The sequence below is a fragment of the Haemaphysalis longicornis genome, unplaced genomic scaffold (genome assembly GCF_048455015.1).
Source record: "Haemaphysalis longicornis isolate Haplotype H1 unplaced genomic scaffold, Haemaphysalis longicornis Haplotype H1 scaffold_5, whole genome shotgun sequence".
NCBI lineage: Eukaryota > Metazoa > Arthropoda > Arachnida > Ixodida > Ixodidae > Haemaphysalis > Haemaphysalis longicornis.
In genome coordinates, this window is record NW_027526385.1 from 66,806,834 (window position 1) to 66,819,204 (window position 12,371).

At 46.6% G+C, this 12,371-nt stretch overlaps 1 protein-coding gene across 1 annotated transcript in view; it reads right to left on the reverse strand.

Moving 5' to 3' along the window:
• Positions 1–6,955: 6,955 nt before the first annotated feature.
• The window catches only part of LOC144138359 (uncharacterized), a 49,809-nt gene continuing 44,393 nt past the window's right edge, over positions 6,956–12,371 (reverse strand). The window contains exons 13-15 of the mRNA XM_077670603.1: positions 10,722–10,866; positions 8,978–9,054; positions 6,956–7,441 (exon numbers count right to left, since the gene is read on the reverse strand). Coding sequence (XP_077526729.1) covers positions 7,297–7,441; positions 8,978–9,054; positions 10,722–10,866 — 367 coding nt within the window. The 3' untranslated portion in view covers positions 6,956–7,296. The remainder of the gene's footprint in view (positions 7,442–8,977; positions 9,055–10,721; positions 10,867–12,371) is intronic.

Sequence of the window (12,371 nt, forward strand, 5' to 3'; positions counted from 1 at the left end):
CGTACAGGGAAAGAAATGCTGCTACATTTTGTTACATTGTTGACGACACATTCCAGACTGGCGTGTTACCCTGTTTAAGGGAAATCACACTCATACAATATAGGGAGCCCATTTACGAGAAAAAAAAAAAGGAGTTGTGTTACGTTGCAACCTGGCCGATTGCTAGCCACTTAAAGCGTTCCAGCTCCTTTGTTTTAAAGGCTACCGTCTTGCGGCAGCAGCGCGCAAGGACCTGGCCCAGTTCCGCGACTGAGTCGGGTGCCCCGAGCGCACTGACCGTCCACTCCATATTGTACATCAACACCCTGGCTTGTAGGTTGCAAGTTTCATCTGCATATTTCTAATATGAAGCCTAATTTTTTAATTGTTTTGAAGCACTTCACCAACTCCAACGACGACCTCTTTGGGGAAGGATATATAAGAATTGATAACGGGTATCTAAAGAAACATGAGAAGCAAGCCGTGTTCTACGTACGCCGTCTGCCCGGTAGTGCGTTAGCCTTGCGCGGTGTACTGTACTATTCATTGTAAGAACATTAGCATGTCGTTATGTGATTCTGGAAATTTTTACTGAACATCCAAAATACAGCCAATTTCGGACGTCCGACTGCGCGTACGGAAGTGTTAAAACCGGACGTCCAACGGACGTACATGGTACGTCCATCGGCCCTGAAACGGACGCCTTACGGACGTCCGCTAGAGCCGGAATGGACGTACGGGAGACGGCCGACGGATGTCCGGTGGTTGCTTGGGATATCTTGTGGACGAAATGCCTCCACGATGACTTCGGGGTGGGACTACATTCCACCGCATCCACTCGCGAACGCCATAGCGAGTGTAGGCCCAGTGTAATGGCCGGTGCATTCGCACAGCTCCGAGTGCTCTGTCGGAACGGAACGTCCAGGTAGCGGAGACCCGTCCAGTCAACGTCCCAGTGGACGCCCAGAAAACACTGCATCTCATCCTACAAATAACGCGCGGTGTTGCATTCTAGGAACACGTGCTCCATCGGTAAGAAGCGGGCTCTCAATCCGTTTTTCGATTCGTTCGCACCACCGCTCACGACAGAACCCTTGGGGGGTAGGGGTAAAAAGCTTCGCTTTAAATAGAATAAAAATCAACCGCAAAAAGGTAATTATAAAAAGTCTATCATCCCTACCTAAAGGAAGTTGAGAGACGTGCGAAAGCGACAATTTTTTGCCCACGCATTTATGAGCAATCTCAATGCATACCGATACGTGATTTATGAGATATTTACTATTGTACTCCTGCTTCATGATCGATGCGTGTATTGTCTTATCCAGAACCGTTTCTTTTTTTCGCGATTTTCAACTGACCGTTTTAATGCAATGGAAGCTCGGTTTCACGCTTGCAGAGTCGTCTGTGTTTGTCGTGTAATTTGTATCGGGATAACTTTCGTTAACAGAAGAGTTAGATCCGTTTTCTGTAATCATACTCCTTTCATAGATGGCCATGCTTCTCTGCAGCACAGGCAGCGTGAGGAAGCCAGCTTACAAAAAGCAAGCTTATAACGATACCTCGGAAGTCGGCTTCACCTCTAAACACGAAGGCATTGCTGGGTTAGACATTTTTTCCACGAGCAATTTAAAAAATATGAAGGCCCTAAGACCACTTTGTATTTTGAAGACGGTAGCCTTTCTTGGGCTACTTAAACCCAGATATTTTGATCTGTCTGTCTGTCTGTCTGTCTATCTGTGACCCGATTCAGCCACGCGGCCAAACTAGAAGGCCTGCGCAATAGTCTTACAGAGTCACAGTTAAATCTGTCCCTCTAAGTCCGGTGTAATGTTCATACTTGTCAACATTGTTGAAGAAGAACAAGACATTACGCAAATATACGGCAACAAATTAATACAGAAGTGATATTTGCAGTGTTTCTTTATAAAAAATCATACATGCTTGATTTTTGCGAAATTAAATACTTCATCAACTGCAAAAAAAAAAAAAAAAATCACTCCGCCGTCGCTTGCTGTCGCCCGCGCCACTTCTGGCGCTTCTGGCGCCATCTTAAGAAATCAAACGGAAACACTTACGAAAGGTTCCACTAGATAGGTCCACGTTCTGCTTGGAACGCACGTGGAGTAGGGAAACGCGGTTCTATAAACGTTGAAGCACGGCCGGGCTGGAGGAGCGGCGGGCGCGCACTTAGATTCACGCGCGTCTTCGCCGTACGGCAGCGTTGGCATCGAGACACCCGGCCTGGAGCAGTGGAACGCGGGAAATTTAAAATGATTTAAGCAAACCTTTGGCGTCTTTACCTTGGGAGAAGCGCGACGCAAGAGGAACAACATCAGAGATGAGCGGGAAAGCGAAGAGATGCATTTACTTGGGAATAGTCGATAAAGACTATCGTCTTTTCTCGACATTTGCAACGAAAGGAGCAGATACCCGGCCTTTTTTTTTTATTAGGGCTTTTCGCTTGGCCAATCAGTCCATGGGGAAATGCAATTAGATTTCTGACAGGACATCATCAGTCCCGCTAAGAAAGTTATTGCTTTAAAGAAATTCACACTGGTATTCCGAGTCCTTCCTCCACTCGAGCCTCCAGTGGAGGAGATGCTTGAAATCGGTTTGCCCATAAGCGTTGCTGAATCCTCCCCTCAACCGAGTGCAGGAAGCAAATGGAGTGTAAGAGGGAGTCAGAACACGGCCCTCGGTGTCCTTCCACTCTGTACGTAAAGAAGGATGACCAACGAAGCTGGGGTGCCGAGACCCGGGCGCACAAAACAACACACGCTTGTTTGCCATTTTCGATTGAGCATTCTAGCTCCTTGGTTATAATTACATGAATGAAACTTGGGAGGACAGGAGTTTTGTTCCAGCGGACAAACACGGGCTGTCCGTTTCCCTCCCGTAGATGTCCATGCATTGACAGCAGACGGGAATTCCCCAACATTTACAACTTCACCGGGAAGTATGGAACTTTAAAACGCAAATGAAATTTCGTGTAGTGGTCATATAATGGATTTTGGGAGAATTTTAATGAAACGGGAGTTGTAGCCGTTTTCTGTAATTATGCTCCCTCCGCAGACGGACGTGTTTCACTGTACACGTAACAATGTGAAAAAGCCAGCTTACAACTGAAGGCAATAAAGTCGTCTTCACCTCTAAGCGCAACTTTGTTGCTGAGAAGACATCTCTTCTAATTCAACACACTGATTCAACACAGGAACTAATTCAACAGCTAACCTAGCGCTTTCCTCTTCTTTTTGGGTGTTTCTTTTCTGTCCTTCAAACACAGCGCTTGTGTTGTACATCTCTCCGTTCTTCGTCCGGTTTTTTTGCGCGCTGTGTGTGTTTCCTTCAAAATGTGCACTGAACATTTTTATTTTTGCTCTGTATTTCATTTTTTCTATTGTTGTTCTGATAGGTTGTACATCGTGTCGTATTTGGATTTGAACCATCTGTAATATATTCCTGTCTTTTTTGTTGCTATAATGATTTGATTACTGCGTTATCACTTTTTTCAAGTTTACAATGTGTATTGTATACCGTCGAACACGGATATATCGAACTCCAAAGGCATCCCGAGATATTTCGATATATCGATAATTCGAAATATGAAATATGCCCATCTGAAGCGTATCTGAAAACTCCGCACATCACTGAGAGCTTTTCAAGGTCGCTACAAGCAGTAGCCTACCGGTTTGTTCCTCACAGCACGGTAAATTCCAGCCACACCACTACCATCATTACGCTTTAACATAAAAAATAATCTGTAAGATTCGCTTGCTTCTTCTTCCGTGTCATAAGTTTACAAGGCTGTTCTAAATCCAAAGTCTTCCGTTTTTCGGTGACCATGGCTCCGAAACGTGGGCCGTGGACAAAAACACGTAACACGCCACATAGGTCCCCCTGAGCGATCCACCACTGAAAACCGCTCAAGCACACAGAAAAAAATGCCAGAAACCGAGCGCAGCAGGAGAAGTCACCATCATAATCCCATCCACATCATCAGGAGAAGCGCACTTTCAGGGGCACTTGGGGCGCAGCGTTCGATATATCGAATGTGGCCGTGATCAAGAGTTCGATACACGCGTAGAACAGCGCTTTTCTTTTGCACGGGATTTCCAAGGGGATGTTCAGACTGTTCGATATAGACAATAATTCGATATATCTGTGTTCGATATATCCGTGTCCGACTGTATTTGCATTTGCAGTGTGAACTTTCCTGCTTCTTTTTGTTTATTTTTTCCGCTTTACTGCGCTAATACAACACGTGTGCTATGTAACCCCCCTATGTAATACCCCTTCACGGGGGCCTTTAGGGGTATTGTGAATAAATAAATAAAATAAATAAATAAGTATAAGCCAGGTTATATCAAAACATGGCGGCATGTTTTTTTTGTTTTGTTTTTTATGATTTTTACGGGCGAAGCACCTTAAGGCTAAGGCTTGTCCGGCGTCCGTGCTCACGGCACAGCACCGCGTAAACCGAAACATCTGTGAACAAAAGGTTCACAAAAGGTTAACACGAACAAAATAAAAGGGTCACAAAAAGTTAGAGAGACAGAGAGAGAGAGAGAGAGAGAGAGAGAGAGAGAGAGAGAGAGAGAGAGAGAGAGAGAGAGAGAGAGAGAGAGACGCACAGCATCGTGTAATAAAAGGTTCACAAAACGTGTTCACAAAACACAAAACAATGTTCACAAAACAAAGAGAGGGAGTGTTCCTGGAGAGCCGTGCTGCGCATGCGCAAGGAGCATTGAATTGAATTGGATTGGATTGGATTCGGATTTGGATTGGATTGGAAATCGTTTTAGCAGCAGTAAGCACTCTCACAGGTTATTTACGGTAAGAACGATCCCCAGTGCTTCGCCCACTCGTCATGATTCACTCCATGGAGATGTGTGAATTTTATTTCCCTTACGCTGAAGGTATGGCACAGTTTTACGATACCGGGGACTTGAGTGGGCATCGCAATGTCACGCTACGCTCGCGTGGTATTTTGGTCTACATTGCTCTGTAGTGGGAGACCGTCTGCTGGATCCTAGCCGAGAGGGTCGCTGTAAAAACGAGTTTGACAAGTGGAGGGGGAGAAGGAAGAAGCGCCTTGGCAGCAGTTCGCACAGGGCGCCGAACGAGGTAAGACCGGCCATGGTTGGCAATGATGTATTAAAGGAGTGAACCCAAAATGAAAGTTCGTATGTTGACTGAGGCTGCCGCTAACCCCAAAACACACCCTTTTGGGTTAGAAATTTGTTACCATCCGCCTTACTAGAAGGTGCAGTGATACCGTACAGCGACCGCCCATCGCATGTGGCTTGCTTCTGACCGGACCTGTACCTGCCGTATTTTTGCTACGGTTGATAGTACAGTCGAACCTCATTATACCGAACACTGATACAGCGAATCATGATATATAGCAAACTAAATACGAAGTCTGTTTGGTCAAACTACATTTCGATGACACCCATTCTTTTGATAAGGAAACCGAAACCTGGACAGCCACGCGATATCGGCTATAACGAAGAAAATATTTGGTTTCCGCGAGGCTTAAACGTCAACAGCTAGCATATTAAAAAGAAGTTTTAAAAAAGGTGGGTCAGAACAACCATTTTTTAGTAACTTGAAAAACTGCGCAAGTAGAAGTGGGCACTGTGAAAAACTTCATTCCATTCAGACTGTGAAAAGCCACCATTCGAAGGCCACAACGTACCTCCTTCACGTAAATAAGAATGCAGGCCTGTTTTGCCGAACGAACTTAGTTCTGTTGCAATTTCATGATCTCACGTTCCGGTCTGTTTAGTTTGAAATGCCAGAAGGAGACAAATAAGGATTACCTCGTTTATAGTGGGTTCGAAGCCTAGAACAATGCGTTAATCGTTTCGTAAAACATCAGGCGACTTGACAAATAGGGTCACGTAAGTGGCAGTGTTGCCAATGCCAGTTGGCCAGTGTTGCGTCCAACAGGCCCAACACACTCCACAGCTTTGCAAGACACCATCAGCCGGTGTAGTGCCACATGCAGCGTTCACATGTTCACGCGTTATTGCTTATGCCACCATTCCCACTGCTATAAAAAAATGCACCAAATTTTAAGCGCAAATAGCCCGTTCTGCAAGCTTGTAAGCCGTTTAATTTGCATTTGATTACGTATGTCAGTCTTGGCCAATTGCAACAAGTTGCCCATAATGCATCATAAGCTCAGTGTGATGAAATAACAGGTGCGTCATATTCCGATTCTGTTCTAATTATATAACTCACCTGAGTGAAGTTCAGAGTTATTTTGGCAAGGCAACCTTTTGAAAGAACCAAATTTGAATTTTGTCTCTGTTGCCCCTATAATACCAAAAGTCAAAACAAAGGCCATTGCATGCATAAAAGAAAATGGAGCTTCTTTAACTTTGCTGGCCACTGCATTTGTGTAGCTGGTCACACCACAGGTGTGCGAATATAAGGTTCTTGACATCCTTTACCATTAGTCCTAATGTAGTGCTTTAAAGTTGCTGCTACACTTTGTCAGACTGTGAGGCACCATGAGTGGCAAGACTTAATTCACCTTGGGTGATTTTTGTGCAAAGAACACACGCTAAAAAAGTCCTTATTAAATAGGTAGCCACGAGCTACTTTGCAAGAATCATTTCAATTCTTCTAATGTAGTCTACAATGTGCTACAAAAACCTTTAAGCATAATTACCAAGCTACCAACAGTGCCTGTACTGTAAGCCAGGCTACAAGGTATACAAGTATAGCATGTTATAATACTATACCTTGTTATGAACCACTTTTGCAATCAGTCAGAGCAAGCTAAACTTGTTACAACTTCACATGAAGCAACTATAGGCAATTAACATGCTCCAGCACATATATCAATTTAAAGGGACAGCAGCTTACTACAAAGTTTGGAAAAGAATACTGCCCTCCAAGATATGGCATAGCATGCTTCAAGCAACCTGGACGCATACCAAAATGAAGAAAAAGGTCCACACAAAGGTTGATTTGTCTGGCATTTTTATTCAACACACTATTAATAGCTTCTACGCAGCTTTTTAACATCGCTATACGGCAAACAAAACCATATTCACAAGGTAGGCACCGCCGCCACCGCTCCAGCTACAACGCCTCCTCCACAACCTTTTCAACACACCACCTTTTTTTTTCACCTCATCTTTCAGATTAACTTAATTCTCCACTGTTCCCTTTCAAGTTGTGTGGAGGAGGACATTGGGACAAGGAATTTTCGTTCCTGAGTTCATGGTGACTATCCCCCGTTACCACAGGTCAGAAAAGGCATGAGCTCATCAAGCAATGCATAAGTGAGCCCAGAACTACTGCTCATTCGTGGTCACTAGTGGGCGGCTTGTTCTGCAGGCCGTACGCATTCAACAGCGACTCCGGACTTGGATCACGGCCCAAGAACCGACGGAACACTTCGCTGCCACTGCAGGTGCCGCCCAGCTCCAGGAAGGTCTCCCGGAACCTTCAAAAAATTGAGAGCAGCTCAAGTCACACACAGAGAAGGTGAACCGTACAATGTAGTTGTATTTTGCATTGGACTCAATCTGAATAAAATTCGCGATACTCCACAACTGCCTCTCGTGTTTATTAATGCACTACTCGCGGCACTCCGCAGGGCTTGGTGCTAGGTCCAATATTGTTACAAGTGTTCAAAGTTCAAGAAAGACGTCAAACAACCGTTGCAGTACGTGTGAGCACAGCGGTAGCTCATTCTTCCAAATTGCGGTAACAAGGACAACAGTCAGATTTATTCTAACCGGCCTCAGATGTAGGCACACAATATTAGCACAGCTGCTACAACTGCAATGATAAATCAATATTTACAAATACGTCTAACAACATGTGCTGCTCGTTTTGTAGAGCTCTGTCTTGAAAGCGGTGTCCAAGGCAGAGAGCTTTGTAACAGCTCAGGCATAAACAACCTTTAGGGTTGAAAGATCCAGAATAAAATCGCGCATGGCGCTATTTTGGAGAATAAAAGAAACGCCACAGTGGAACTCCCTAGCACAGACGTAGAGCTGCATCCTTCCAGTTCAGGATCACAGCAGCTCAAGAAAAAAATGCACCCTCTGAAATGCCAGTCTTTTTCACGCAGGTGGGGTGTACACACCATGTAGCATCACTGCCCACTAACGTTAATGTCAGCAGAAAACACTGTCGCTGTTTTCACATGACAAGTATAGCCACAGAACCTGCCTAAGACATTGACAACATAGCATTTGTCCAGATGACTGGGCAGAACACCTACAAAGCATCAGTTCCACAGGTACATTACATCTTATGCCAAGGATGTTACCCTTCCCAATTCTGCAAGCGTACACCATCCCCTGGCAATAAAATGATTTTTTGATTTGACTGTAGGGTCTAACGCGCCGACACAACGCAGGCGATGAGGCGCGCTGTAGTGGAGGGCTTCCGGTTAATTTTGACCACCTGGGGATCTTTAACGCGCGCCATAATCTCGTACACATGGGCGTTTTTGATTTTCGCCTTCATCAGAAAAGCGGGGAATCAAAACCGCGTCCTCGTGCTGAGCAGCACAACGCCTTGGCAACTGAGCCCCCGCGGCGGGCCCCTGGCGATAAAATGGCCAAATGTGCTGACTGTGTAGGCGCACACAAGATGTCTGTGAAACCGATGATAAGTATATGTAAGCAGCCAACAACCACATCAGCAACAAATAAAACACTTCAGGCCTATTCCTAACGCCAGTACATTAAGTAATTACCTGTTGAGCTAAACTATTTCCAAGTAAGAGGAAAGTTGCCGATTCCCTAAAGAGCCTTTATCGCACTAAAAAAAGCCTTAAGCAACACACCCAAAATAATACCCAAAGCAAAACAAATGTGCGACACGGGCACTCTGGAGCAAGATGGGGACTATGCTGCTTTCTACTTCACTATCCACTCAGCGACGACAGCCGAGCCATTTATTTTGCGAGAGCCATGATGTTGTTTCCCGCAGGCGTGCAATATATTAATAAGTGATGGCCACTCACCGTTTTCCTACAGAACTAAGCTCTGTCGAAGAAGACCCGGCACTCTGGAAGGCCTCCAGTATGTCGGCAGCGATCATCTGCGCGGTCAAAAAGGAGCCCGTGAGGTACACTCCCCAAAAACAAGGCAGCAGTCACCATGCTGGTTAACACGTGAGGCACAGACCCATTTCAGTACCATGGCTTCCCTACATAATTTAGGGCGGTGTGAGGGGGCAAAGGAGTGAAGAGAAAAGGCGTGGGGATATTGTTGAACTCAACGGGGAGTTCACCCTCACACAACCCAGTCCAGGGAAGGGAAGGGGGGTTTCAAAGAATAGGAAGAGAGAAGGGGGAAGAGAAGAGCGGTAGGAGAGTGGGGGACAGTCTATATCATGTTCGTCTCGTCCCTGACTCGATGGCTACAAACGCAGCACTAGTCCTATTGTAACCAGGAAGTTGAGTAGGTGCTGGAAGACCTCCCGTCGGATGGCGTCCGGCCCCGTGGGGAACAAGAAGTCTTCTAGAGCTTGTGGTTTGGGGCACCGAGTCACCACTCCACCCTACCTTCCAACCCCCTTCCACCGCTCACGTGCCTGACTGGCAAGTCCTCTTCAGCTGAGGACCAACTGGCCCTGACATGCTGAGCCACCGACCTAATCAACGCTTATATGTGTCCTGAATAACCTTTAGGCACCACTACTTCCCATTCTATCCTCTGCCCTCTCCCTTCTCTCTCCACCTTCTGCACTCTTACCCTCTCTCCCCATCCTCATTTTGCACCCCACCCTATTTTCCCTCACCCCTCTTCTCTTTCCCTACTTTACCGTGCTCTTCCTCCACCCCTCCTCACCTTTCACCCTCTCTATACAAACCTTCCTCCTCCTCCTCCTCTCTTCCTAGTCAGCTCCCTCCCCACCCAGTCACCAGTTGGTCGTACGACGCACCAGTGACCCACACTAGTAACTTAAAATGAGGATTATAGGTTACTGGTTAAAACCCACCCTTGGTGCAAGTGACACACCAGTGACCTATGTATTGCCACAACATTAGCATTATTAGTGCCATACACACCGACCATTTTAATCTCCAAAACAGCTTTAGCCAAACACGAGGGAGAAGCTCACGCAGATGAGTAAAATGGAAGATGAAATAGAAAAAGTTGCTTAGACGGTGGGACTAGCGGCGGCAGCTGAATTGTAGGCACAAGTTCGCCCTTTAAATAAATAGTGTTTCTTTACCCTCTACAAAGCCTCAGCGCTCATTTCAGCCATTACAATATGCCTCTGTTTATAATGCACGAGTACTTGGCATCAGCCCCCTCCCACACACAATATTCCTGGCCACGCCACTGCACGAGTGACCTCTTTTCCCACTTTCTATTTCAATAAATCACTTTCCTCCCTCCCTCCCTCCCTCCCTCCCTCCCTTTCTCCCTCACTCACTCACTCCCTCCCTCCCTCCCTCCCTCCCTCCCTCCCTCCCCGCCCGCCTGCCCGCCCACTTGCCCGCCCGCCCGCCCGCCTGCCCGCCCGCCTGCCCGCCCGCTCGCCCGCCCGCCCGCCCGCCCGCCCGCTCGCTCGCTCGCTCGCTCGCTCGCTCACTCACTCACTCACTCACTCACTCACCCACCCTTAAGTGACCCACCGATTCCCAGAGAGCCAGTGGCCAATTAGTGAGTATGCTCACTGGCTGATTCAGGTGCAGACAGATAGACAGACAGAAACTAAACACCATCATCTTCAAAGAAAAAGAAAGGGCCCTGTACCCGAGCCCAGAGGGGACAGAACCGGGACGCTGGGCTGGTGAGGAAGCTCTCCAGGGAGCAGAGGCGGCCCTCGTGTTGCGGATGCGTGGCCATCGGCACAAACTGTTGCCACAGGGATCCGCTCAGTTCTCGCCAGAAGTCCCGCCTGCGTCCGCCAACCAAAGACAGCTCAGCTTAGCGAGTTCGTGGAGTTGACCCAACTAAACAGATTCTGTGTTGTAAACGCCATAAGCAAAACTTGGCTACTCATCAAAGAACTTATGCCTGAACGTGCATCCCCCCAGTTTTTACTAATGGAAGGAATTGAATGAAAACAACATTGGGTTTCCCCCCCACAGACACCGGTTACACCAGTGCTATATACAGCACAGCATGCACTGGCCTTGCCATACAGAACTCGCACTCCACAGGGCCAGAGTAGACTAAAAACAAAATTAAAGCCGTTCCACTCAATGTGAAAGCTGCCGGAAGTGCAGAGCAGTGATCCGCCATAATGGGCTGTGGCGCTGTTATCTGTTCACTGCTACCACCCAATGCAATTCAAATTTCCCGCCTTCGCAGTGCTCATGCGCCCCCGGCCTGAAACTGCACCAACGGGAGTTCTGTTCTTTTTCTTCTCGCTTTTACTCCCGCACGTGCGGGTGTTGCACTGCCATTTTTTTTTTTCACTTACTATCGTAAAAACCAACCCAACGAGCATTCCTAACTAAATGAACGTGGGCGCTGCCGGTTAGTTACGTATATTTTGCCTCAAATGTACCTGCAGTTTTCTTTGCGCTATACAACGGGGAGATGTATGACAAGCGCCAGCGGTTCAAGAGTTTCGAACGTTTATGACTATGTAAACCACTTGGCTTTTGAAGCCCCTGGGTTACGCAGCTACGACGGAACGCCATGTGTGGCTCTACTTGGGTCCATCGAGCGAGCTACGATGACAAGGTGAGCCCCTAAAGTGCTCTGCACTTAAAAAAAACACAGCTCTTCCCTGCCTCATGCCAGTAAGGAGTAAGGATGGAAGAATCATGTCCCCTAAAGATGTCATTCCAGCAATGCAGAGCCAAATTGCAGAAAACATGAAGCACTACCATAAATCCAAGGACACCTAAGCACTTCCAATCAGCTGTGAATGAGAAACCGTTAAGGGAGTACTGACACCAAATTTTAGCTTTTCCAATTTTATGCCGCAAACAATACCTCTTCACCCACTAATAATAAAAATCAAGCAAAACCCGGTAAGCAGTCTACATAGGAATGCGAAGTTACAATGCATTTCTTTCAACCAGTTTTGGTTTCGGTCTGCGGCAGCACAGATGACAGTTCTGGGCAACGCTGGAACGTATTACATCACACTGTTCTGGCCACAAAACCGCCAGTTGTAATGTCAGTCAAAAGCTGTGTTTTCACACGCATTTTTTGCATCGTGTGCGGTGGTCTCCCGTGGTTTGCATTGGCCTGCCCGAGCTTGCATGGCAACTGGGACACAAAAAATTTAAAAAGAAATTCGAAAATTCGTGCAATTAGACGTTATTGACGGGGTTTAATTTTTAATTGAGACAAACTTGAGTTCCTTTCTGTTCATGATGTTGGCCTTCTATTAGTTTTTGAAAATGTAGCATTACATTTTTTCCACTTTGCCAAAGTTCATAATGC